Source organism: Aspergillus affinis (assembly GCF_023601865.1).
Source record: "Aspergillus affinis strain CMG 70 chromosome Unknown NODE_146_length_83852_cov_87_229114, whole genome shotgun sequence".
NCBI lineage: Eukaryota > Fungi > Ascomycota > Eurotiomycetes > Eurotiales > Aspergillaceae > Aspergillus > Aspergillus affinis.
In genome coordinates, this window is record NW_026515927.1 from 52,390 (window position 1) to 77,852 (window position 25,463).

The following is a 25,463-nucleotide window of genomic DNA, read 5'->3' on the forward strand; positions in this document are numbered from 1 at the left end:
TTTCTCTGGAGGCGGGCGGATTCTTCGACGGAGAGAAAATGCGAGACGTGGGGATTTCCGCTGTACGGGGGCGGATATCTACACTATGCCGCATCGGGGAGAGTGGGTCATGGGATTTTCTCCGGCTTCTCTCGGGTTTTTCTGCGCAGCAACAAGAAAGTGGCACAAAGGATCAAGCATGAGGAATACATTCGTGTATTGGTTTAGTGGTTCAATGTGAATTGAGGTGCTTTGGTCTTCGTGGAATCTATTCCCAGAATATCTAAGTAGATTAGTTCGCTTCTACGCTTAGAGCCTAAGATATATAATTCGGCGATTGCTGGACTAAGAAAAATTTTACCACATCACCACCAAGGGAAAAAATGATTCATGCTTCATGCTTCATGCTAAATATGCTATTCAAGTCCCCTCGGGAGATAAAACGCCAGTTATATATACATCAACCCAACCAGCCATAGAAGACCCCGGTCACCTCAAGCACTGAGCAAGGTAAAGTATCATTCATGGATAAATAGATAGATAAGGAGACACCCGCCAATAAGCCATAACCACGGTCGCAATGCATACAGTACGAGACCATCAGATGAAAATAAAGATGCAAGATGACAGAGATAGGACATGGTATGAGTTCATATTCTGCAATGCTGTGCATGTCATAAGAACGAAAAAAGAAATATCAATCAAAATTCACGAATATGTGCAATGAGTATGGTATCAGGCGCCTGGCATAATGATGGAACAGAAGGAAAAAGAAAGATCGACAAGTATGGAGAAAAAGGATGGTATATTTAGTCGGGGAGGTGGTGGTGTTAAGCTCGCACGCGGCGAGCGTCAAAGTATTTCAGGTTCACGGCGGTGTCATTGACCCCCACGATCGGGGCGGCATCCTCGAGCAATTCCCACGGTCGAACTGGATAGGGCCCCATGGTTCGGCCCCGGTACTGCAGGCGGAGTTGGCTGGCAACGCAGTTGACTCCCTCCGGGACGCCGGTAGACATCCCCGTAGGGACAGGCGTGGGTGGCTGCGGCGCGGGCGGTCCGCCGGCCAGGGACCCGGACGGGGTTGGTGTAGGCGTCGACCCACCGCCAGCAGGCGAGGGAAGGGAGGCAGGTTGCGTGGCATTCAATGTGGTGGTGGCATCGCTCGTGGGACCGAGGAGGTAGATGAACCGCAAGTCGTTTTGATATTGGATGAATGGAGGGCATTTTTCTTTGAGAAACCGGGCACACTGCTGGCGGGACTCGTCGGGGAAGGCGTCGATGAGAGACGCGGCAACGTCTAGTGCGTGGGTTTGGAGCAGGATCCCGGGGCATGGTCGAAATCCCTCGGATGGCACGCGGTGAGGGAAATAGTCCGCGGATGGAAGCAGGCGCAGCACGTTGTCCGGGAGGCGCGCGAGGGAGACGCAGAAGATTGAGATCAATAACCGAGTCTGCTCTTGAGCGCCGTGGGGCTTGGGCGCTAAGGAAGATCCGCTACTGAATGCTGCTCGGTGCATAACAACCATCCGAAGCAGAGAGGAGAACCAGAAAGCCAGCGCTCTCTCGAAAGTCAGGCGGGCTTGAACCAAGTGTGCGGCGGCGGCGCCACGGCTGTTGACGGTTAAACTGTTAAAGTTGGTTTGCACGGTGACAAGCCGGTGGAGAAGCGCATCCATTTTGTCCACGATCACAGGGACCACAGACGGGACACCGGTCTCAGGGATGCTATACGCCAGCTTCTCGACAATCCCGAGATATAGCTTGGCGGTCTCCATGGAACTGTTCTTGTCCTTAGAAGCGTCCTGATCCGGGGGGTCCTCGAACATGGGAACGGAAAGGAACTCCTTCTCGGCTCGTTCGCGGATCTGACGAACTGCATCCTGGCTCATTAAACCCACAAGCCCAACCCAGTTACTGCCTTTGGAACGCGACTCTTTCACTGCAGCATTAAACATCACATCGACAATACCATTCTTGGCGGCTTCCTCAGACTCGGCGTTGAACAACATCTGGAGTTTCAGCTGACAGAATGGAAGCGAGAAGTCATCGGTTATGAGGATGATCTGTTCAGCCTCCGGGATGTCTGGAGAGCTACGGAGGGAGTCCGTTTCTAGGAGATGATCGGTGGCCTTCTGTAGCACAGCAGTCGACATGGTTTGTTGCCCAAGGAACTTTTGCAGACAGTATTGCACCACAACTGGAGGGTCCTGGGTAAGCATGACCTGGAGCAAATTGATGGCGCATTTCTCGAGGTGATCACGTCTGGGATCAGGTCCAGTTTCCTGGCCCCGCTTCTCGATCAAAGCAACGGCATCACGGATCACCTCGAGAGTCTCCTGCGGGTGCTTCAGGAGGAATTCCTGCTGTGCAAGATAAAAACGATATGTAACCAGATCAAAGCACCGCCCCTGTTCGGGCTGGGGAGGAACGAGGAGGTCGAGAAGATCCATGCGCAAATCCGACAAATTCGGAACCACCGAGGTCACTCTCTCGGACTGCATGAGTCTTTTGACTAGGAGCAAAAACGCGTGGATAGTGACACATCCTACCCCTATGAGGGGGGGTAATATGCGAGACGTGATGCCGGGCGCGGACGATTTGAACAGGCCGCATATCCAGCGAACCAGCATAGAATCGAAATGCTTGGGGTGGAAAGGCCGCAGGTATGCCAAATACCTACAGGTCTCGTTGGCAGACATCTTCACCTCCCCAGTGTTACATGTCAAGGTCTTGGTGAGGGAGTTGAAAACCGTGTCCATGGTGGACTCATCCATGCCGCTGCCCGATGACAGGATTTGATCTAGCTTCCCTTGGAAAGACCGATCGCCTTCGCTGAAACTGGGCGGGATGCTATCGGACAGTGGAGACGGGGCTGCCAAAGCCGACCTGTTCTCAATACGCGTCAGATCTTGCCGGAGAAGGGCAACGGTGTTGAACTCGTTGGGTAGCCGGAGGCCAAGCTCGATGAGTGAGAATACCAAGTCCAGACTGGGGGTGCCTAGTCTCTTAATACGAGCATACGATTCAACAAGTCCCCGGAAGAGATCAGTTGTGGCACCAATAACACAGAAAGAGTCAAAATGACAATTGATGGTGTCAGCAACAGATGCCAGAACAATATTGTCATCGCAGTTTGTAGCTTGCTTGAGAACATCGGCAAGTATAGACAGATCCCCAAAACTCTCCAAGATATGCCGCACGCTGTAGAACTCCACAGGGGTGAGGGCAGAAACACTGGACCCCGAGAGGAAGGAATGGCTGCTGGATTTTCTGCCACTGGTAAGCGATCGTCTTCTGGTAAGATGTCCGGGAGTAGTAAGCATACCTATGCGAGTCACGATAGTGCACAGAGACCCCGCGCCGAATCCACTGGCCGATTTCAGATTTGACAGCCCACGTCAGGTCCGGTAACTGGGGTTCACTCGGTATCACGCTGCTCATCTCGGCGCCAAAGATTTTCGGCAGCCGCTGAGCCACGGAGGCCTTGAGCTCCTCGATGGTAGACTCCTCCTCCGCGGCCGAAATACCGGCACGGTAGAGAAGTGTGTTCCGAAGGTTGCGCACATGTTCCGGGAGTCGAGCCGTGGGCAGCTGTTTCAAGAGGCCGAGATCGTTCGGAATGGCCTTTCAATTTACGTTAGTCGCCATCAGAGAAACAACAGTTCAGCTCGGTATGGTTTACCTTTTCTGCATCGGGATGGGAATCGCTCGAGACGCCCCTAGCCATCAACCACTGTAAATATCTACCAACGGAAAATGTCTGAGACCGCACAAGCTCTGAAATGATATGATATATATTCTCCATGTTCAGGGCGGAGGTCGCTTTGGTCCCCGCGAGAAACGAAAGAATGTACGAGTCGATATCAACTCCAGACATTTTCCACTTCCGCAAAAGACGAACACTGGTATATACACGGCAAAGGCCGTAACGGAACGGGGTAGCAGTCCATTCCAGAAGTTTGCCAATTAGAACGGATTTATCTTCGATGATCTTGAGACATTCGCTCGAGGTCGACGAGATCTCGTGGGTGGAACGGATAGAGTCGAAGAGGTGAATCACGCGTTGTTGTGGCGATTGTTGGGCCGTTTCTTGCTGACACTTAGGAGCCTGCACCCTTGCATTCCGTTCTGCGAGATTTTGAAAGACTGTTCTATGCACGTTGTCTTTCATATTTAAACATGATGAGATGATATCTTTGTACTTCTCCCATGATTTCGGAAGTATGACGGATGATGTATGTTCAAGCACAAGCCTGCGAATATAGAGAGACAAGCGGTCGACCAGCGGCCGGAGAGGTACGACTTGCTCCGGTTTGGATATCTACCGCAACGTCAGTACGTGATCATTCTGAGAGAAAATGAAAGCACCAGTCAAAAACACTTACACGTTGGAGCTTCGCAAGCAAAACTTCCGCGAGTCGTCGGCCACGCTTACGGTATCGCATGATGTTATCCCAGTAAACACCAAGCATTAGGAGCCAAACAGGGACGGTGTTGGATGAAGATGTTTCCAGAGAGGTGAGAAACCATCCAAGATACTGGTCGTGGTCAAGAAGCCGCTCGAAGAATAGACGGGCAGTGAGACTGACTCTGCAGGGATAGTAGGATTAGAGACGTCACCTCATTCATGCGGTACAAGGGACACATACGCATAGGTCATCTTCATCTTCCAATCGGAGGACCCGCAGACACTAATCACACCTTCCAGGAATTGCTGCACAGTTGCAGTCCAGTCGCGAACCCACTTGGCCTCCAACCCGACAGCCAGGGCCCCACTGGTGCCCTTTCTTTTGAACGCGCGGATCTCGTTGGCTCCGACACATTTGGCTAACCAGACGGCGCGGCTCACCGGGATCCATTTACTCAGGCACTGGTCTAGTAGCGCTTTGCCCCGGATGCCGTGAGGGATCGTTCGACTTAATTTGCGTAGTGGAACCGACGGGTTGGCCAGGTCGCGAAGCCAGGCTTCTCGTTTATTGTCCGTCAGAGTCACGCGAGGAGGCGGTTTGAACGTCGACGGCGCGTTGACCATATTATGGTTCTGCCTCTTCTCAAGAGCGGCCGAGAAGACCGAGGAGAGCATCTGGAGACCGGAACGGTGCTTTAGTTGCGCATAAAGGGATGGGCGCGCCGTGTTCGACTCGTTCTGAGAGACTTGGGTGCGATCGTAATGGCCCTGTTTCGCAGTCTGTTCATTCAAAACATCTTCCGGGTGGTTTCCAGACCATGGCGAGAAGTCCGCAACCTCTGCTCTTTGTCAGCCACGTTCTCCCGGTTCGGGTTCAAAGGAAGAGTCTCCAAAATCACTTACTGTCGCCTCTAATGACCGGCGCCACGGTCGGAACCTCGATATGATAGGGAGTGGTTTGTACAGCCTTCGAAGGCGAACTATCCCGGGACTTGGTCGCATTGCCGCCCGGTTGTTGCAGAGGGGCATACTTCCAGGGAAGGACGGGCAACGGGGGCGGAGATGTCTTGCCGCCGTGCGCGACATCCGCCGCATCCTCCTCCTTGGTCTCTTCACCACCAGTATTCGCACCACCGGGTGTCTCGGAGATCAGAGCATGGAAAGACCAGGCGGGTCGGCCGCGCCAGGCCAGCGCGGGCGGCTTGGAAGTGGCGATTCCCGGCGTACTTCTGGGTTCTCCGGTGCTCCCCGACGCCGGACTGCCATCTCGTGCGGACGAGGCAGCGGGCAAATCCAGTCGCAGCCTCTTCGCCGGCGGTTCTCGATCCCGCGCATCCCCGCCAGTGCTTGTCAGATCGATCACTGCCGGCTGTCGGGGTTGCGACGGTGGGACGGACATGGGCAACTTCTCGGGCTGAGGGTCAGAGGGATGACCTAGAGCCTGAGGGGCCTCGACACGTCCCGGACCGCTATTGAGAGGGCGCATAGGGTTTGCCCACGGTTGGACGCCGGCAGAAGAATGAGGGATCATCTCAGCTTCATGGTGTGCGCCAGCAACGAGAATCGGGTCATGGGTGTCGGTTGCAGGTCGGACAGGTCGGACGGAGGGTCGGGAACACTCAAGGGGTACACTCAGATCGACAGGCTCGTGCAGGGAAAGAAGGAAATATAAAATTTCACATCCCAGGGACCACCGAAGATGGACGTCGGGGGAAAGTGAGGCGACTCAGCGAACGATGTGGAGATAAGGCGGTTAGGATGCCGGTTAAATAAAGGGTGATCGGGCTGGTCTTGTTTAGGAGGGCGATCCGGCAACACGCGCGCACGCACCAACGGAAAGGAGGGAGCAAGAATTGAAGGGGAAGGAATTAAGGGAAAGGGGAAGGAAAGAAGAAGAGAAAAGGAGAAGATCGGATGAAAGAAGAGAAAGAAAGAAAGAGAGAAGAGGAATCGACAGGTCAGAGAGTCAATCAAGTCCGGAGGAAGTGCGGAAGCAACTGGCCGGGCCATTCTTTCCGTACGTGACACTCCCTGACCGTACCGCCGTCCCCTTTCCGCCGCCGTTTCGGGCTGTCGGCATCTGACTGTGACCGCCATATTACCAGCATCTCCTTACGTGGATGAGTCAGCTGGGGATCCTCTTTCTCTTGTCTCTCGCAGGACAATCCATTGCATTATTCTTTCTTCATTATTTCCTCGGAATGGGTCCCTCAGGCTTGTCGGATTCTCCGGCAATCCATCCACTTACGGAGTACCTCTCTTGGCATCAGAAGTATTTGGATTCATGATTTCTCACTACGGTGTATGATCCTCCCATCATCCGCACTGATTGCCCCATCCGTCCCGACTTCGCGATGGCATCATACGATGTCTCCCTGACGTGTAATGGTCATTCTCATCGAGATTAATCGTTCTCTGGTCACTGCATCGCTGCTCGTCGGTTAAGGTTATTACCTCATACCGGTCGATCGCTGTGGTTAATCCTCGGAGATCGAACTCTCTCCCTTGGAGATCCTCAGAGGCTCCGAGACTTCGTCTATTCTCCTTAGGTAGTTATCAAGTCCACCACGGTCGGTGAGGACGGACCTGCCTGCCATAATCCATAATCCTGGATCTTGGTCTCACCACCACAATCCAGCCCGTCATCTATTATTTAATGTCGACGATCCTTTTCATGCACCCACCAGTCCAATTCTGTTTCATTCGTGCATGCTCCGTACTGCGTATGCAACTGCGCTTGGTCCTTCATCTCAGCGAATATGAGAGAATATAGGAGGATTCCAAGGTGGATCCGTGTGACGCTCGACGGTTGCACCGCAGAATGCGGCTAGGATGGCCTGGTTTAATCCGTCTGCTTATCGTAGGCATTGGATGCGGTGGACAGTCTACATTGGGGCAAACACTATCCCCTGTTACCATGCCGAGCCTTTAGGGCCCTTGTCTTTTCTTATCGCGCGCACTACGGAGGGAAAGGCTTTGTTTTTAGGTTAATCTTTTTTTCTTCTCCTTCTCGATGCAACTCCGAATAATTTAATCGAGAAAAGGGGAAGAGATCAGGAGAGGATTGACTCCCCATGATCTGGAAATGCCAAATTCCGGGGAGTGGAGTGCAGAGGATCAGACAATCCTCAAAGTCATGCCACTTGGCGATGATCAGCGCCGGGGGATGGCTGGCTGGCCGGTGCTTTGCCTGGGTATCAATGCTTCTCTGGCCGTATCCATTGCACAAATCAGGCAAGGAAACTCGAAGCCAAAATCGGGTTTTCCGTCCGACACGATGGCCGTCAATCCATGAATCCTTGAATGATAATTAGGGAGTTACTCCTTCCAACTGCCGCATTTGTCAAGTCGACCCTCGAACACGTGATCGCCTCTCAACACCGGACGGAAGATCGCATGCATAGATGTTCATGGGCTGTGGGGGCCGACGACGATTCAGTGCCTGAGTCTGACCGTCCGTCCTGCAGTCGAAAATGATACGGAGTTGCAATCGGAGTCAGGCTGTGTGACTTGTCAGTGTTAATCGCAAACAGCAGGGACCGGGTACGACTCCGATGACACGGTCAGCTTGTCAGCTCAACCACCCGTATCTGTCCACACCATGATAAATTAATACACTGCCGTAGAGGTGAGTTGATAGGGCGAAGGACTCCGTCTTCCGTAGTGGTAGTACGTGAGTTCTAACTGAGTACGGATAGTGTGTAGACGGTACTAGACCCCCAGAGTTGATACCTCAGGCCGGAAGCCACCCCGACTTGCCGCTTGAGTCTTGGCGTCCACCTCCGCCGACTGGCCAACTTCATCTCATCTCCAGTTCGCTCCAGTTCGCCCATCCCGCATCCCAGCTTTCGGCCTTTCCCTAGCGTCGGTTTCGCATCTCCAGATCATCCACAATGGGCTCCAAGAAGGATATGCGGAGGTTGGATCTCGGTAGGCCGCCCTGCGCCCTGGTCGCGGTCATCATCGGACTCCGTTGCTAATCGAGTGCTCGCCGTTTCTAGCCATCCCCTATGTCGATCCTCCCAAGAGCAAGGACGACGCCGATATGACCGGTACGCATAGGCTCCCCGGAGATAATAAGAGTGGTATTGTTGATTGTTGATCGTGTTGTGGATTAGGCGCCATGTCGAGCACGCTGCCTATGGCTGCGGTAAGGTTGCCCCGTTTGCTCTTGTCGCGATTGCGCCCATGCTGACATGTCGACAGATGTTCACCCGGAACAGGTGAGACGCAATGCAATGTCTTTCTAGTATAATGAGCTACGATCGGTTGTCTGACCACTGCGTCCATGCAGGATGATTGGATGGTAAGTCGCCGGTTATCGGTTTGATCCGCAGCATATGTCTTAGTCCATCTTCCAGGGTCTCCTTTGTATTCTCCCTCCAGACATGGCTAGGTGAAACCCCCGATCAGAAGAACAACGCATCGACGCCGTCCTACATGTCTGTCCTGATGTCTTGTATGTCTCCCAGTCCTTCTCATAACTGAACACCTAACTAATGACTGCTTCTGCTGAAGTGATGGCCCTTGTCGTGGTATGTTCTCGCCATATCCAACTCCATGTCAACATGTCTCTTCTAACCTGCGCAGACCTACTTCCCCATGTTCATGCCTTCCCCCGCTGCCCGTGGCAGCAACACGGCTACCGCCCCCACTCCGTCTCCGTCTCCTTAAAAGCGTCGATTCCATGATACCATTGTACTATCGTTTCGAGCAGGCATATCTGGAAGAGTCTGGATGCACATCAGGCTTGATCAAAGTGGGTGGGAGATTTATCGAGCGCAGAAGATACCCCGAGCCCATCCGCTGTATACGAGACATATTTTCTGCCAGAATGTTGCTGTCCCGCAGCCCTAGTATGCTATAGTTATGTAATAATAATCCTACATCTGGTGTTTCAAATCAGCATCTTGTTTGCAAGGATCAATTGACATGTTAATCAGGATCAAGTAACCGGTTTAGTTTTCTGGGCCTCAGCGTCATATAACTATCTGGATAAAGTCTCGGGCAATGTCTTCCGAGGAGCGTCGCTCTAGTTTGATATAAACTATTATCAAAGTCGAGAAACAAGTGTGGAGCTCCTGTATGGGAAATATTAGAAACTGGTCCCCAGCTTCCTAATAGGGGCACCAATCTTTTTATGGATACACCTATATACCACGTATCCTAAGTCACTATTATTTGAGCTTGGGAATATCTCTTTAGACTTGAGAACTACTTTTGTTTCTTCTCTAGGATTACCAAAACCTGACGGATACTCTATTCGATTTGCAGAAAGGGGAACTTAAATATAGGTAGGTAATTGTCCCAGTAGAGTCTACGAACTGCGGTCACTAGTAGTCACACTCAGGTATCGCAATTTAGCAATTCAAGCTTTAACGTCCGATATCAATTATTTATCACCATTTCAGAGTATAACCATTATCATCCTCTCTCCTATTGGCCCCCAGCTCGACATATCCTGATACCGCTCGAGAATATAGGACCTTGTTTGATGGGTTTAGTGCAGATACATATCATGATTCCGATCATGATATTGCCTTATGATATCGGTATGAGGAATGGTTCGGTCTAGTTAGCCATGTAAAGTATACCTGGCTGCTTGGGTGGATAGGTGAGTCCTGGTGACTAAAGAGAATGACATCGATCTAGATGCAGGGTGTATTCTAGCATTCTAGACCAGGATGTTCGGTTTCAAAACACTTCTAGGTGAGACTATATCTACTTCAAGCAAAACAACCAGCCCTCAACATGGATCAACGAACGTTACATCCGCAGCCCAAACCACCACTACATTAGGTTGGTACTGTCCTCATAAACGAAACCCATGGTAAGACTATGATCCTTTGCTCATCCCAGGTGGCACCAACACTTCCTCCCGTGGTCGAACTCCCGTAGTCGTACACCACCGGAAGAATTTTCCAGCAGTGGTTAAGGGATGTCCAGTCAACGGCAAAGCGCGGACTAGATCCTACCCAGTATACGGCGGCTCCTGCGAGATCTCCAACCGAGCGGGATTGAGGGGACTGGGTGCAGCTGTGAACCAGAGTTGCAACGACGAACTGTCATCGGGTCTGTTCTGGCCCCAGTAGAGCCCGGCGGGTTCGGCGCTTTTCTCTGGGTTTATGGGTGGTGGCAAATGATGGCGACGGGCGTGATTGGTAGGGATGAGGTGAATCAGCCCAGACTGAGTAACCTCCGTTGACGGAGGTGGAGGGATCGATCGGGAGACGACTGTCTATGAAAGACCGAATGGTTTGATTAGGGTCATTTGCCTTGTAATTCGTAGGAGACGTGGTACCAGTGAGCTCTGGATCCCTGTCGAGAGTGTAGGGTGTCATTGTGATATCGGAAGGCATAGATGAGTTGGTTATATATAGATTGGACACTGCCTTTTTGGCGCCTGAGGATCGGGCAAGGATGCCAAGACTTTCGAGAAGAACAAAAAAGGAAAGAACAAAGTTTGACAGGGACCAGGGATTATCCCGGATCACGCTACGACCGAAGTACTCGGTACCTCTTCTCTGCGCGAATCTACAGGCGCGAGCAAAGTCACTGGCACCTGCCTGGCACGACCGGCCTCGTCAGGTGTCAAGGCCACAACGGGCTGAGTCACCCTTAGCGGCCGGTACACACCGCCTTCCCCCACAAGGCGCCCCTCAAAAGGCTCTTCTTCCCATCTTCCACCTTCCTTCCCGACAACCATCATCGCCTTCGCATTCCCGCTTCTCGCTCGCCAGTCGCTAGTTCTACACCAGAGTTTCCCAGCTCTTTACCCCCTCGCTCTTTTACTATACTCCGCTTTTAAGGGCCGTTTACGACAAAAGGCCGAGTTTATGTCCATCGAAAACCTTAAGACCTTCGGTAAGTCGGTTTGCCACCTCCCTTTCCTTGTTGTCTCTGGCCCCGTCCAAGACGTCGTGCTGCAGACTCCTGCCTACAAGAACACCGGAGATCGGCGACTCACTCGCGACCGGGTCAGTTCTTCACCGAACTGGCCGGCTTGGCGGGTGATCGTATCACCGGTTCTTGACGCAAGGCTTACGGAATGCGCATGACATTTTGGCGGGGTAGATTTTCTGCTCTGGTCCCGGAAAGGCTAACACGTGCCCTCACAGACCCCTTCGCCGAAGCTGACGAAGACACCGGCGAGACTAAACAGTCTCAGAATTATATCCATATCCGGATTCAGCGTACGTTGTCCTCTTCCATCTGGTCTCTGTCTCTCCGTCCCGTGGCGGCCTCTTCTCTGTGCTGCGTTACTGTGCACGGGCCCTCCCATTCAACCGCGAACCTGAGCTGATTTTCTTCCCTCCGCAGAGCGCAATGGCCGTAAGACCTTGACTACCGTCCAGGGTCTTCCTAAGAAATTCGACCAGAAGAAGATTCTGAAGGTGATCAAGAAGAAATTCGGTACGTTTCCTCTTCCTTCGATTCGACCGGGTTCCCTGATCGATCGCCTTTCGCCCCACAATGAAACTCAATCCACAATATTCCCACCCTCCCAGCCAAAAGGTCCACAACCACTAACTCGGCCCTTACAGCCTGCAATGGAACCATCGTCAACGACACCGAGATGGGTGATGTGATTCAGCTGCAAGGAGACCAGCGTAAAGATGTTCAGGAGTTTTTGACCGACAAGAAGGAAGGTCTCGAGCTGGACGCCAAGACCATCAAGGTCCACGGTTTCTAAGCGTGCCGCCGCGCCCCCCCGTTCCGGTCCCCTTCTTCCCAGTCTGCGTTGCCCTCAGAGTGGTTAGATCGAGGAGAGACATGTGGTAGCAACCCTGGTATATCTGCCCGTCGGATCTTGCACCCTTCTATACTATGTGCAAGCCAATCCCGGGTGGACCGGGGTGAGCTTAGACCTTTTATTTTCCTGTCATTCTTCTATCTTTCCTCTTTCCTCATTTCATCTTTTTATCCTGCCCTCCACACTCTGAGCCCGGTTTACTGGACTTGGGCCTCTGTCGGAATGACCTACTATCTTGAATGTTTGATCAATCGCCCTGTATGATTGATGACAGAGTGGGTCTTTCGTTCGACTCGACTGCTATACTTCAGAATGGGATTATGACGGAACGAGGCGTTGGTAGATACCCAATATCGTCATAGATATTATTACTTTTTTTTATTCCCTTCCGTGATTGTCTTTTCTTTTCCGTATTTCTTTTTCTCCCTTTGCTTTTCGGGAATTGTTGTGTTGTGTGATGAAGTTATTCATTGCTTGAGTTGATGTCTTTCGAGACTTGACTTTATATTGCTTTCGTTGACTATCACTGTCCTTTCGGGGCTCTATGTCGCCTATGGCTATTCTCCAATTGAGAATTGTTATCTCCTTGCCTACTTGATGACTATACAGTAACTCTCTTCAAACGTAGTGTAGTTCAACACAAAAGGTGTATATTTCTAGCCCAAAAGAAATAAAACGACCCGCCAGTGAATGCATTCCAATGCACTCGACACAAACAGCCAAACAGGTCCCAGGTGTTTCATGATAGGCAAAAAGAATTCAAATGGTACAAAAGACCGACGACAGGATCCTCCACAGGACGAACACACCCTCCACCCCCCGCCTCTCTCACGGAATCACAACACAATCCCATCACACCAGCCATGCCATCGACCACGAAAGACGACAGACACGCTGCTTACAGCTCCCCAGCACTTTCCACGACCCTCATGCGCAAGAAGATCGCCACGGCCCAATCCCACAGTTTCCTGGTGATGACGAAAACAGGGACTTCGGGTTCGTTCTCCCGCGTCAGGTGAAGCTGCAGGAGGAGCGACGACATGCTGACGAAACTGGCGACCGAGACGACGAGCAGGGCGGCTGCCGTTTCGCGTTTGATCATGGCGTGGTTTTGCGTGGCGTGGTAGAGGAACGTAAGGGTCTGGGACATGGGTGGGTTTGATTAGCTGGTGATCTGGTTGGGTGTTTGGGGGAGGATGGGGAGACAATACAGTTGTGATGGAGATCCATGCAGGTAGGAGAAGACGGGGATCGGACGATGCGCCGGAGAGATAGAGAACCCATGATGTGATATAAGCGATTAACCCGTTTGTGGTCAGGAGACGAATAACAACTGCTGGCGGGGTATAATTTAAAAGCCTGTCGAATGGTGAGAACTTGGTTTGTTGAGGAGATATGGGGAAGAGGTGAGGGGAGACCGACCATCGAGACATCATACAATCAGCAAAGAAATAAGAAAGATATGCGGATGCACAGCACTAGACATGATGTTAGCTATAGGGGGCCCAAAAGCAAGCGACAAGAGAAGTCAACAAAGAAGTATACTCACCCACATAATAGCTAAAGCTACTTCAGTCACGCGAAACCTTCTCTCCACGTCCCAGTCTTGCCCAACACTTCCCACGATCGCCGCCGCCCACCCCTCACGTCCCATGCCCGGTCGAATGTGAAGCAATTCAGCCAAGAAGGTAAAGGCACAGCGCAGGCCCCACCAGGCGGCCGGGACCGTGCTCAGAGCCCGGCTGATTATAAGAGGCAGGTACCATTTCCGATCGACTCCGAGGATGACGGCCACTCGGGGATGCAAGGCGGAGGAGGGCGCATGAGCGACATCCTGGCTGCTAGGAGCCTGAGACGTCGAGGAGGCCGGGGAGGGAGGGACGACGTGGGAGGGAACCGATGAGGGCGCCACGGCTTTATCGCGGAAACCCGCCGCTGAGATAGGAGCCGAAGGGAAGGGGAAGAAAGGAGGTGTGGACAGAGAAGGAGGAGGGGTGGTGGATGGAGTAGTCCGATAGGAGGGCGGGTTTAAGTCCGGTTCAGGAGTTGACGGAGCGTGGAGAGAGAAGGGCGGAGGAGCAGCATCACGACGAGGAGGAGCCAGCCTTTAGTCTACGGCATATGCGGCCGTTACGCAGAAAGCCCCGAGGATTGGGAAGAAAGGAAAAAAAACAGAAGGGGAATTGAAGTCGGAAATCGGACTTCTAGTAGTAGTAATCACTGATCGACCGTTGGTGGATTGGAAAAGCCCCGAGAGTTCGCCTTGACGCCGGAAGAAGTGCAACGATCAGAGGAAGCAAGGCAGCACAGTTACCGGAGACGAGGGTCACGGACGAGAGAAAGACCAACGGATCGAATCGGACAGTGACGACGCCCAGACGGAGACGAAACGGAAGGTCGAGAGGGAGAAAGATGGACGAAGCGTGGCCGAAGTCCTGGTGACCGCCGCGTCACGTGAGCACCGCTTTTCTTTTGCATCCGCGGACTTGCCTCGACTTCGCTGCTTTCCAGCCCGCCTAGTCCGTGTCCAGCCTGTCCACCATGGCCTCGTCGCTGTTCCCCGCGCCCCTAATGGCAACCGTGCGGTCCAACAATGCCCTCCTCGCGCACCTGTACCCCTCCATTGCCGCCTCGCGCCAATGTCGACACTTTTCGCAGTCCGTTCGGCGCTCTGGTGGCTACGTGCCGAACGAAGTGTCCGTCAAACAACCGGCTCAGCCGAGTATGAAGACCAGAGGACATGAATTGAGCCGAGCGGATTTGCCCCAGGATATTGGATTGTTGCCGGGAACGTTCATTCGACCGCTGTGGAGAGACATGCCCTCGATCTTCCAGCAACCATACGAGCGTCTACGGATGGAATGGCTTTGGATGAAGACCGGTGCTCAGAACTTCCTAGGGTACGACCAAACTGCCCCCCTACGTGACGATCAGGAATTAACACCTCTCCGACAGTCTGCTCGCCTACTCCAAATGGATCAACAAAGGACTACCGCTCCGTCTGAAAGAACGACGACAGGTTGCCCGCAACCTCCACCAGCAGATGTACTCCACATTCGCCGAGTAAGTTCAGATCATGATCTACAGTGCAGGGGCGACGCTCACCGCATATGTTTGTTCCAATTGATAGAGGCAACGCCACGAAACTCCGCAAATTCTGCTGCACAGGCCTCGCCAACAGCCTTAGCTCGCGCATCAACAGCCGCCCCAAGGGTGAAAAGGTCACCTGGTCTCTGGATAAATACAACCGCACCCCTGGCACTTTCCTCACCGGCCTGCGCGTCGTCTCGGACCGCGCCACCCAGATCCCCGAATTGCCCAACTCCGGAGTCCGTCAGGTAATCGTGCGCATCACGAGTCGTCAATCCACCGGCAAAGTCCAGGCGCAGTCGAAGCACAAGGGCCAGAAGTCGACCGCCCCAGTCGAGACCCCCAAACAGCAGGACTGCACCGAATACATCGTCATTCAGAAAATGCGCTGGACCGGCGAGGAGGAACCCTGGCGCGTTTGGGGCCATACTTCGCCCACGACCGTCGACGAGCTCATGGACCCTGCCTTTGCTCCTGGGCTGTCAGCCGCTGATCGTGTCGAGGCGATGAAGGCCCAGATGATGGGCAAGAAATAAGCGTCGGGTTGTCAATAGAGAGGGGGCTTCTTACCCCCTCGACTCTACTCTTCTCGGCCTGAGGCAGTCGCCCTCTTAGCCCTATAGGTCCCTACAACCAACCAAGCTAACACCATCTCCCTGAGGCACTTGCTGCACACACGATTTGGCATGGTCCCCGATTCAATCATGTGTTTCTAACTACGCCACTTCCCCATCACCCTCTCTCTTCCTATCTTGTACTCTGTACCACTTCCCAGCGGACTGTTCAAGCATCTCCCATACCTTCGCCACCTGTACTATATCCGGGTTCTACTACTCATTTCTTCACATTTTGTATTTATTCTCCAGTGGCTTATAAAATTTGAAGATGTTGATGAATAATCCAGACCATCATAACACTTGACCTGCATTTTAATTGCTACTAAATCCTGCATTCGTTGAGAAGGACCAAAGTTACAGGAAAAAAAGGTGATGCAAAATTCAAGAAGGGTTGAGAAAGGGTAGAATAAAGAAGCAGGAGGAAATACAGGATATAGATAGCAACGAATCAAAGTATGCAAAGAATTAACTAATCGTCATCAAAGATCTGGAACGTGTTGACCAGGACGGTTTCGATGACACGGACCTGCCAGCCTGCATCGGCAATGTTGCCACCGGTGCTTGCGCTAAGTAGAGTAGGTCTGTTCGTATTGTTAGTTCTATTCATGTATAATGAATGGAGACGAGAAAGAGTACTTACCCAAAGCAAATGGCAATGTTGCCTGCGTTCATGCGATTCTGGGTATAATGCTCTTGGATCTTGTTCAGGTGCTGCACGGAGTTAGATTGAGCTGAGACAGCAAGGGGGAGTTGGGGTACGCACGAGTGTTAAGGCCCTCAAGGTGGCATAGTGTGCGTCGGGGAGGTTGTTGACAAGGGCATGCAGCGAGTCACGGCGCTTGACGTCATCCTCGATACCTATTGACATGTCAGTGAAATCGAGTTCAGTAAACACTTGGGATTTCCAGGACGTACGGGCGGCATTAATGAAGTCCGAGTAGAAAGCTGAAGTAAACAACGGATCGGGAAGATCTCGGAAGAATTGCTTCAGCAAGCCGGCAACACTATTTACATCATGGTAGAAGTTCTCGGGATTGGTGAAATCCACTTGCGATGAATCTGTTTAGGAAGTGTTAGTGACAGCTTTGACTGGCAGAAACATAGGTTACTTGCCATTGTCGAAGAGCGATTTCATCTGGTTAATGTGGTTGGTACTGCCAGGAATTCTGTAGATACCCTCCATATCCAGACCAAAAAGCTCGATTGCTTGGAAGCATTGGTAGACAATCATAGGAACCGCAGTGCCATCTCGTTCATACAGTTCATCGAGGGAGATTCCAAACACTGGTTTCAACGGCGGCAGGTGTTGTTGGAAGGAATTGCTCGGTGGTGGCAGAGGGCTAGGCTGAGGGGCCGAGGGGGCGCCATCCAACGGGACCTTCTCAGGGGCAGGTGGCCCAGAGTTGGTAGGGTACGGAGGCTGTTGGAACGCAGGCGAAGAGTACGAGTCGGGTCCCTGGGGGTACGGATGAGGTTGACTGCTAGGGGCCGGAGGTTGCGAGGAAGATTGGCTTGGAGGGGGGAGTTGTTGCGTGGAGAAGGACTGAGGCAGAATAGACATGCGCTTGTTTTGCGAGCTGGGCTGAGAGGCCGGGACGACCGGTCCTGAGCCAGCAAGAGTCTTGAAGTAGATTAGTAGGGGGCACAAAGAGCTCAGGCGATAAACTCACCGGATGACGCTGGTATTTTACTTGCTCAGAGGCTACCGCAGCGGGGTTGTTCTCGTGGCTCAGGATGAACTCGTTGTAGTCTTTCTGGTTGTCAATGGTCTGAATGACCTCGTAGAGACTCTTCGGTGCGATGGCGGAGTTGGTCCCATCCTTCAGCGGGCTAATGGAGAGACCTTGTCCCAGCAGGAGCTTCTCATTGAAAGTAGCTTCAAGAACGGTCAGCATCGAGACGAGATCATTGGAGGAACCAGATTGACCCACCGAATTTCTGCAGCTGCAGCGTGAGCCCCGAATCGCATTCCGAGATCAATTGCTGCATGTTGTGAACGGCCTGAGGCCGGTGGGTGGAAATCAGCTCCTGGCGAGCTGCCTGCGCCGCTTGCACCTTGGCAGCATAATCCGAATCCGCAGTTTGTACCTTGCGGTGCAGCTCCTCCTCATGCTGCGCAGCCGACTTGTGTCCCTTCAGGCCAAACTTCCCGCCGGACTTGTCACCCGTCTTGACGCGATCATATTGCTCTGCCAGTGATTCGTATTTGGCCTTCGCCTTCTCAGCCGAGGCCTCCGCTTCCATCACTCTCTTCTCCGCGCTCAGACCGGTTTGTTTCCATTGCTTGCGACCCCGCTCGATGTTCGATGCCAGCTCATGCAGATCGTCGGCCATCTGCTGCAAGGACACGGCGAACTGAAGCCCATGGTCGGCCATGCGGTCATGGAAGCGGTTCAGGTCATTGTGGCTCTGGCCGTAGGTGCCCTGGCGATTATCGGAACGGTGCGCGGCATCGTACAGAGAGCGAGAGAGTTTCCTTAGTCCTTGCGCATGCTCCTCCTCCAAACTCGATCGCTTCTTCAGGAACGTCGAGAAATCCTGATGTCATATTCCCATTAGCGCACACGGAATTCATTCAGGGGGAGGAGGGAGGGAATGCGGGGTGAAACAGGAACACACCCTTGCGGAAGCGACGCTTTGTTTTAGCCGGGTTAGGAGAGTGGTAATGCCGATCTATAAGGGACGTTGTAGTCAGCGCACTTGCGGCTTTGTCAATTCAGGGGGGCTGGGATCAGATCGCATCCCACTAACATCCGAGTAGATGACTTTGTCCAAACGAGCCTTCAATTCCTCGGACATGGCCGGTGGGCCTGGACGGATATCCAAGTTCGCCGACTGCCCGGAATCCGCGCTCAACGGTGGCGCATCGGGGCCCCGGGGGGAAGACGACGCTGGCACCGGACTATCGTGGAGAGGTTCGGCCATGAGAGCGTCGGGGAACACAAATGTAACGGGATATCCAGGCGGGGTTAGAGGGAGCAGAACAAAGGACGGGGAGAACGAACAAGTGCGCAGGAAGTAAAAGGAGTCTGGCAGCCGAATGAATGACGGAAGCCTAAGGCCGGAGTTATGTAATGCCTGCCTTGTGGCCTGAGGGCCTGGTGGCTGCGCAGCCCCCAGTGCCTGGGTGCCTCAATGCCTCAGGTACCGGTGGCCCGCAGCGACCTACGTCATCGTCTGTGCTGGTCAGACCGTCAGGCACCACCTCATAGTTAACATAGTTAGTCTAGTCTGGCCACGAGTCAAGTGACTGTGCTGACAGGATCCAGAGAATAAACTCATGATCAAACAGCCATCTCCCCTGCTACTCCTAGTTCCTCCTGTCTACTCTCCGGATCCACTGCATCGCGGGCCACTCCAGCGTCCGTCCGGCGCTGCCTCAGGCACGACAGAGGACGGACGGATGAGTCAGCGGCGGAAGTGCCGACTTTCGCGACGCTCATTTTTGTGGACCTGGCACTTTCTTCCACTTCTCCCCCAGACTTTCTGCCGATTTCCGGCACTTCAGGCCTGGCTCTGACCGTTTCGCCTCGATTTTGCATGTGTTCTCACGCCCCGCGGTTCCATACCGGCGGGCGAATTCTATTTTATCTCGATGGATCTGGGCTATCGGCCTCTGATGTCCCCGAATGGGTTGCCTACCCATGCCGGTCTTTTATCCTCGGCTCCCAGCGACTTTCGGAACACCCCCAGGATTCCCCGGCCGGTCTCTGCGTTTGATCTATCTGCCAGGAACTCCGAACCTTGCGCCATGGAGAAGACGCCCCCGGTCACGGGGAAGCGCCGTGGTGGCAGTAGAAAGGCCTGTAATGAGTGTAAACAGCAGAAGGTAAGCCCAAGTCCTCTTGCTTTCTGATCGATCATCCTGCACCCTACGCACACGGCCCCCGTTCCATGTAGCAACCCTGCTGCCGATGCTTCCCTACGCACCTACGGAGTACTCACCCGCCGACCTCTATTTTTTGATTCGACGGCTGGCTAAAAAATGGGGGGGAAATCGGTGCTCAACAGCTTCGGTGTGACATTGTGCAGACGCCCGCGGCGGCTTGCTCACGCTGCCGACGGCTTCAAATAGAATGCAAGGTCGAGCCGACTTTTAAACGCATCTCTAAGCGAAGGTAACACCGGTCTGGATCCATCCTTCTGACTCGTCGCTTTCTAACGCATGTCACCTACAGGCGAAATGCTGAGATGGAGCGGGAGATTGTAGATCTCCGCCGACGTCTAGCCACCAACAGTGATCATCCTCATGCGGCGGAAGCCAACGTCAGTGACGAGATGTCACAGTGCTCCGAAGATGTGTTCTGTGGCCCGGACTCGGCGGTGTCTAACAGGTCACGACCGCTGTCTGCTCCGCTGGAGCCGCAGCCTATGGCGACCCCGATGACGATGCACCGAGATGCATCTATCCTCTCTCAAGAGACCAACGAGTGGAGTCTGGAAGATGTCTCACTATCTAGACCGCGAGTAGCCCGGCTATTCGACCAGTAATATGCACCGTTCCTGGCTTGACTGAACAGCTCATTGGCTCTAACATCAGTACAGGTACTTCAAGTATTACCACCCTTTTCTACCCCTGCTGAACCCTCAGAAACCCCCGGAGGAGTATCTGCGTCGATGTCCACTTCAAGCGTGGACAATCATCTGCGTCGCCAGCCGCCGAGCCCCGTCGGAACCCGGTCTGCTCAGCGCGCTCACGGGGCCCTTCAGCCGGCTGCTGTGGTCCACTATCACTGGAGTCCCGCAGGACTATCGAATAGTGAAGGCTCTCTGTCTTCTTTGCACGTGGCCGCTGCCTACGACGAGTCAGAGAACGGACGCCACTTTTATGCTCAGCGGGCTGATGATGCAAATATCCATGCAACTCGGTCTGCACCGTCCCGTCCAGGCGGAAGAATTCACCACCTTCCGCATGGAGATTCAGGGCGAAGCGGTCAAAGATCGTTTGCAGACGTGGGTGATTTGTAACATAGTAGCCCAGAAGTACGTTCACTCCCACTCGGTCCATCGCGGACCTGCTAACGTGTGATGTGTAATAGCGTGGCCACCGGTTACGGACAACCCCCCGGCACGATCTACGACTGGGCCCTGGAGCCACCGTCTCTTCGAGATGCCGACTACCAGCTACCCGACGATCTACGGATTCGACTGCGGATTGAAAAATTCTGCGATCGGGTCACCAAGTCTCTGTATAGCAGCAAACCCGAGCCGGCCGAGTTCATCAGCTCGGAAAAGCTGTTGATCGTGCAGCTATTGGAGAATGAACTCCGCGATATGGAAGTGGAGTTCAACCGAGACATCTCCAGTACGTACCTTTCCCCAAATCTCTTCTCAACATGTTGTCTCTAATGCCTGTGCAGACATCAACATGATTCATCTACGAGCCGCCGAATTACATCTCAGATACTTTGTCTTCCTCGGATCTAATGCACGAAGTGACGATTTGACCAAACTGTTCATCGCTACGACGTCTTTCCTTGGACGAGTACTCGACCTAGAGACCTCACCGGGTGAGCTCATTGGTCACGCGACCAACTATATTCTTCAGATGATCGTTTCGGCCGCATTTGCTCTCATGAAGCTGTTGAAAAGCAGCTTCAGTCGTCACATCGATTTCGACCACGGCAAGCTGCTGTTCAACGGGGCCATCTCGGCCATCCGGCGCATCAGCGTCATGGACCACGACCGTCCGGTGCGGCTCGCGGACATCCTGGCGCAGATGTGGAACGCCGGCGGGGCGGAGGACTCTCCAGGAAAAGATGCCCTGCAGCTGAAGGTCCGCTGTCGCATGAGCATGAGCCATGTGTACGACACGGTTTGGCGATGGCGGCAGCGGTTCCGACCGATGAAGAGCATTGAAGATGCACAAGGTATGCTTCCTTATTCCAGTTAGGGCATTGATCCATTACTCACTCCGATCCAGGGACGATGACCAATCCGAACCTATCGACGACAGGGCCGGTCACCCGCCAGCAAGACGCCTCGCTCCAGGATCCGAGCCTGATATACGCGACGAATTTCGACCAAGGGGCATTCATCAGCGAGGCGGGGTTCTCGGAGGTATTCGACTCGCTGAATTGGGTGTTTGAAGGGATTCCCGACTCGTTTGTCGCTCCTCCGGTGATGTAACTGCTGTGCATCTTCTGGAGTGTACTCCGTATACAGCCTGGGACCGCATTGTTGCCATCGTCCCGGGTGTAAAATTCTTGTCCATATCTTTCTTTGTACTGTATATACGTATAGACACATGAATGAGATACCATTTACGCGAGCGAGAGTGGGCCAGGGTGAGCGAGCGAGCGAGCGAGAGAGAGAGAGAGAGAGAGAGAGAGAGTAAGAGAGTCTAGAATCCCCCTTGGGTTCTTCTCCGATCAGCCCTGCCTGCTGGGGGGATGATCAGTTAGTCAGACTCCCCTACCCCACATGCGCCTTGTCCCCGTCCCCGGTATGTTGAGCTGTGAACGGCTCTCCCTTCCTTCGATCCTTGCGTTGAGCGACAGAGAGAGCTCCTTCGAGAATCTATTTCTAGCTGGACGGCCTGCCCATCGTTCTCGACACCTCCCTCCGGACTAGAATCAGGACTGGGCTCCCTATCGAAGCAATCCTCAAAATGTCCGACGAGGTCAATGTGGTGGCAATCATGTATCCCAAGGCGGGTAAACACGACGAAGTGCGTCCCCACAGCCTGACCGACCGGTTTATCTATGAGATCTAGACAGACGACGACTGACTACTCGAATCCCATTAAAATCTAGCTTGCGTCGCACCTCGCCGAACTGTCTCGGGCGGTGCAGGCCAACGAACCGGATACGCTGGTGTACTATGCCTTTTCGATCAATAACGGCGGCGAGATTATGGTTGTCGAGAGGTGGGTGTTTTCTTGTTTCTTTTGAATGGGGAGAAATAAATGAATCTCGCATTTGCATGAGATCTTGTATGAATGGAGCTCACCCCTGGCGATCACAGATACCGAGACCACGAAGCGCTGCAGATTCACCTGCTGGGACCGTATTTCCAGCAATTCGGCGAGAAGGCGTCGGGACTGATGGAGCGGCCGTACGAGGTGAAGGTTGGGAATGGGGTTCTGGACGAGTCGGTGGCGGTGATGAGGCCTTGAGATATGAGAAGTAATTCTAGGAGACTAACGTCTCGAGACTATGACGGAGTAAGTTCGGTGGCGGTCAGCAGTGGAACCCGCCAGCCGTTCGATCAAATCTCCATCAAGATAAGAATCCGAAGTCAGAATGAACGATGCGGACCGGTGGCAGGTTGCGTCTATTTTTATGATCAGGACTATATTTATCAATATAATCCAGATAATAGACATCGATATACTCCAGGATCCGAGAGGGAAGTGACCAGGGCTCGGAAGCCGGTGCGGACGTGGGAGTTCTCCACCCCCTGAACCAGCAATCACGAACCATGAAAGTGACCAGGAGCAGGAGGCCAGCTTCTGCAGTCCGAGACCAGCAGGGAAATCGGCAGACCTCCTGTACTTTATTCAGTGTATGCCCTATACCCGTATTCCGTACTCTACTTCAGACTCTGGCAGGACCTACTCCATCGTGACCAGAGGGTACTTCTCCGCTACTTTGACCGTTAGGCGCACCGACAGCTGTTGGCCAAGTACCTCACCCGTACCTCCCCTTGCTCTTGTCTTCTGTCTTCTTTCTTCTGTCCTCTCTCTCTTCTCGGTCCCTCAAACCTTCAATCTTTCCCAGTCAATCTGCACAGACCGGACATCGTCTGCCATTGACGTTCCAATCAGCGCGCAGGTGAGCTATCGACTGAGCTTCTCTCGCCCCCTCTTCGTTCCTTTTGGCGCTTCTCGTCGCCGTCTGTAATCCAACCAAACGCTCCCCCCTCTCGCCGGGCTTAGTCGCTCTTGTCCCTGTCCCTTGTCCACTTCGTCCTTTTTCTCTGACCTCTGCCCTTCTCTTCCCTTCGCCCTTCTCTTCCCTTCCCTCCTTCTCTCTCTTCCTCTCCCTCTCTCCACACTTCCACCGACAGAAGACCACTCCCCCTCCCTCCGTGTTCACCGTTCACCTGTGCATATTTGGTCCGTCTCTTGGGGTCTTTTTTTCTGTTCTGCTCTGTTCTGTTCTGTTCTTTTTTTATTTCCTCGATCATTGCCAGCATCTCAGCATTTTTACCTCAATTTCCCGGACAATTCAACTGTTGCAGTCAACTTATCGCCCCGGCTTGGTTCCTCTGGCAGATTCCCGATCATAGGCCGTTGTTCGTTCCGCCCGCCCAACCACGCCCGCGCCGTCTTCTCTCCTGGACCTCACTCGACCTCTCACCTCGTCGTCGCACTTCTCTCCGTCATCACGACCCCTTTGCAAAGTTTCCCTATCCGGTGATCAACCATGGCCACGGGTCCCGCTACTCAGTCTTTGAAGGTCAGCATTCGCCGACATCTCTCACCTCGGGGCGTCTCCGTCCGTTTCGACCGACACCGCGGCTAACGGGCGACTCTAAAACAGTGTGTAGTAACTGGTGATGGTGCTGTGGGGAAAGTGAGTGTCTCGAAAAACTTCGCATCCAGCTCTATCCCAGGCTAACGGTCGCAAAAAAAGACATGTCTCCTTATCTCCTATACAACCAACGCTTTCCCCGGGGAATACATTCCGACCGTGTTCGTGGCCCTGAATCCCCGCCCCTGTAGCTCCCCCGTCTAATGCGAACGCGTGATTGACCTTGCCGCGCTCTCCAGATTCGATAACTACACCGCCAGTGTGATGGTAGATGGCCGACCGATCAGTCTAGGACTTTGGGATACTGCTGGACAGGAAGATTATGACCGACTTCGCCCGTTGTCTTACCCCCAGACCGACGTTTTCCTCATCTGCTTCTCCATCGTTAGCCCGCCCTCGTTCGACAACGTCAAGGCCAAGGTGCTTTCTACCCAGCCATGCCTTCCACAGCGTCGACCCTCAGCTAATCCGTGTACAGTGGTTCCCCGAGATTGAACATCATGCCCCCAACGTCCCTATCATCCTGGTCGGCACCAAGCTCGATCTGAGAGACGATCGCGGCACCATCGATACTCTCCGCCAACGGAAGATGGAACCGGTTTCCTACGAGCAGGCCCTGGCGGTGGCCAAGGAGATTCGCGCGCACAAGTACCTGGAGTGTTCTGCCCTGACGCAGCGCAACCTGAAGAGTGTGTTTGACGAAGCCATTCGGTATGTGATTTCCCTCTTCCTCTCCCCCTTGTCTCATGCGCTCCATGCTCACCCCGTCTTCAGAGCGGTCCTCAATCCTCGGCCGGCCACGAAACCCAAGAAGAGCAAATGCTCCATTTTGTAGATTCATCTATTCCCCCTTACTTTCTCTTCCGACTTATAATATAAGAACTAATCCGGCGTCTGGGTTGATGGGGGATTCTCGATTTGTCCCCAGTATGATGACTTTTGAACTGTCTTGTCTTGTTTTATTTTCTCCATCTCTTGGTTTGCCATGACCCTTGATGCATTTCTCCTCCCAGGGTCAGCAGGACGCCCTTACATTATCCCTCCCCCTTTCCCCCTTCCAACAATTTTTTTTTCTTGACTCCCTCTCTTCTTCATAATGCAGTATAAAGATGTAACATGCCATACAATATCACGCA

At 53.2% G+C, this 25,463-nt stretch overlaps 9 protein-coding genes across 9 annotated transcripts; 6 read left to right on the top strand and 3 right to left on the bottom strand.

Annotated features, from left to right (window-relative positions):
• Positions 1-809: 809 nt before the first annotated feature.
• Positions 810-5,921, bottom strand: KD926_002187 (RNA polymerase II transcription mediator; the record flags this gene model as incomplete). Its single annotated transcript, XM_053093997.1, has 6 exons — positions 810-3,252; positions 3,308-3,606; positions 3,665-4,303; positions 4,368-4,572; positions 4,632-5,229; positions 5,294-5,921. The coding sequence occupies 6 exons, from the start codon at positions 5,919-5,921 to the stop codon at positions 810-812; spliced, it is 4,812 nt and encodes a 1,603-aa protein (XP_052951200.1).
• A 2,362-nt stretch (positions 5,922-8,283) lies between these two features.
• On the top strand, positions 8,284-9,064 carry KD926_002188 (uncharacterized protein; the record flags this gene model as incomplete). Its single annotated transcript, XM_053093998.1, has 8 exons — positions 8,284-8,320; positions 8,392-8,442; positions 8,509-8,540; positions 8,597-8,613; positions 8,685-8,696; positions 8,752-8,849; positions 8,909-8,925; positions 8,981-9,064. The coding sequence occupies 8 exons, from the start codon at positions 8,284-8,286 to the stop codon at positions 9,062-9,064; spliced, it is 348 nt and encodes a 115-aa protein (XP_052951201.1).
• Positions 9,065-11,226: 2,162 nt separating this feature from the next.
• KD926_002189 (translation initiation factor eIF1) lies at positions 11,227-12,083 on the top strand (the record flags this gene model as incomplete). Its single annotated transcript, XM_053093999.1, has 5 exons — positions 11,227-11,367; positions 11,430-11,460; positions 11,509-11,583; positions 11,711-11,803; positions 11,935-12,083. 5 exons carry the CDS (start codon positions 11,227-11,229, stop codon positions 12,081-12,083), a joined length of 489 nt encoding a protein of 162 aa, XP_052951202.1.
• Positions 12,084-13,041: 958 nt separating this feature from the next.
• On the bottom strand, positions 13,042-14,621 carry KD926_002190 (uncharacterized protein; the record flags this gene model as incomplete). Its single annotated transcript, XM_053094000.1, has 4 exons — positions 13,042-13,284; positions 13,355-13,621; positions 13,693-14,248; positions 14,524-14,621. 4 exons carry the CDS (start codon positions 14,619-14,621, stop codon positions 13,042-13,044), a joined length of 1,164 nt encoding a protein of 387 aa, XP_052951203.1.
• Positions 14,622-14,684: 63 nt separating this feature from the next.
• On the top strand, positions 14,685-15,769 carry KD926_002191 (uncharacterized protein; the record flags this gene model as incomplete). Its single annotated transcript, XM_053094001.1, has 3 exons — positions 14,685-15,043; positions 15,099-15,206; positions 15,274-15,769. The coding sequence occupies 3 exons, from the start codon at positions 14,685-14,687 to the stop codon at positions 15,767-15,769; spliced, it is 963 nt and encodes a 320-aa protein (XP_052951204.1).
• A 550-nt stretch (positions 15,770-16,319) lies between these two features.
• On the bottom strand, positions 16,320-19,293 carry rgd1 (putative Rho GTPase activator (Rgd1); the record flags this gene model as incomplete). Its single annotated transcript, XM_053094002.1, has 11 exons — positions 16,320-16,431; positions 16,491-16,561; positions 16,614-16,708; positions 16,766-16,909; positions 17,027-17,471; positions 17,521-17,726; positions 17,782-18,388; positions 18,470-18,523; positions 18,602-18,973; positions 19,020-19,076; positions 19,141-19,293. 11 exons carry the CDS (start codon positions 19,291-19,293, stop codon positions 16,320-16,322), a joined length of 2,316 nt encoding a protein of 771 aa, XP_052951205.1.
• Positions 19,294-19,445: 152 nt separating this feature from the next.
• KD926_002193 (transcription factor domain-containing protein) lies at positions 19,446-21,979 on the top strand (the record flags this gene model as incomplete). The annotated part of the gene is made up of 7 exons (XM_053094003.1): positions 19,446-19,679; positions 19,883-19,968; positions 20,029-20,337; positions 20,396-20,833; positions 20,890-21,155; positions 21,211-21,720; positions 21,774-21,979. 7 exons carry the CDS (start codon positions 19,446-19,448, stop codon positions 21,977-21,979), a joined length of 2,049 nt encoding a protein of 682 aa, XP_052951206.1.
• Positions 21,980-22,460: 481 nt separating this feature from the next.
• KD926_002194 (putative quinol monooxygenase) lies at positions 22,461-22,967 on the top strand (the record flags this gene model as incomplete). The annotated part of the gene is made up of 3 exons (XM_053094004.1): positions 22,461-22,520; positions 22,606-22,718; positions 22,817-22,967. 3 exons carry the CDS (start codon positions 22,461-22,463, stop codon positions 22,965-22,967), a joined length of 324 nt encoding a protein of 107 aa, XP_052951207.1.
• A 1,252-nt stretch (positions 22,968-24,219) lies between these two features.
• On the top strand, positions 24,220-25,162 carry racA (putative Rho GTPase Rac; the record flags this gene model as incomplete). Its single annotated transcript, XM_053094005.1, has 6 exons — positions 24,220-24,291; positions 24,337-24,369; positions 24,430-24,488; positions 24,567-24,747; positions 24,806-25,038; positions 25,102-25,162. The coding sequence occupies 6 exons, from the start codon at positions 24,220-24,222 to the stop codon at positions 25,160-25,162; spliced, it is 639 nt and encodes a 212-aa protein (XP_052951208.1).
• Between the last annotated feature and the right edge of the window lie 301 nt (positions 25,163-25,463).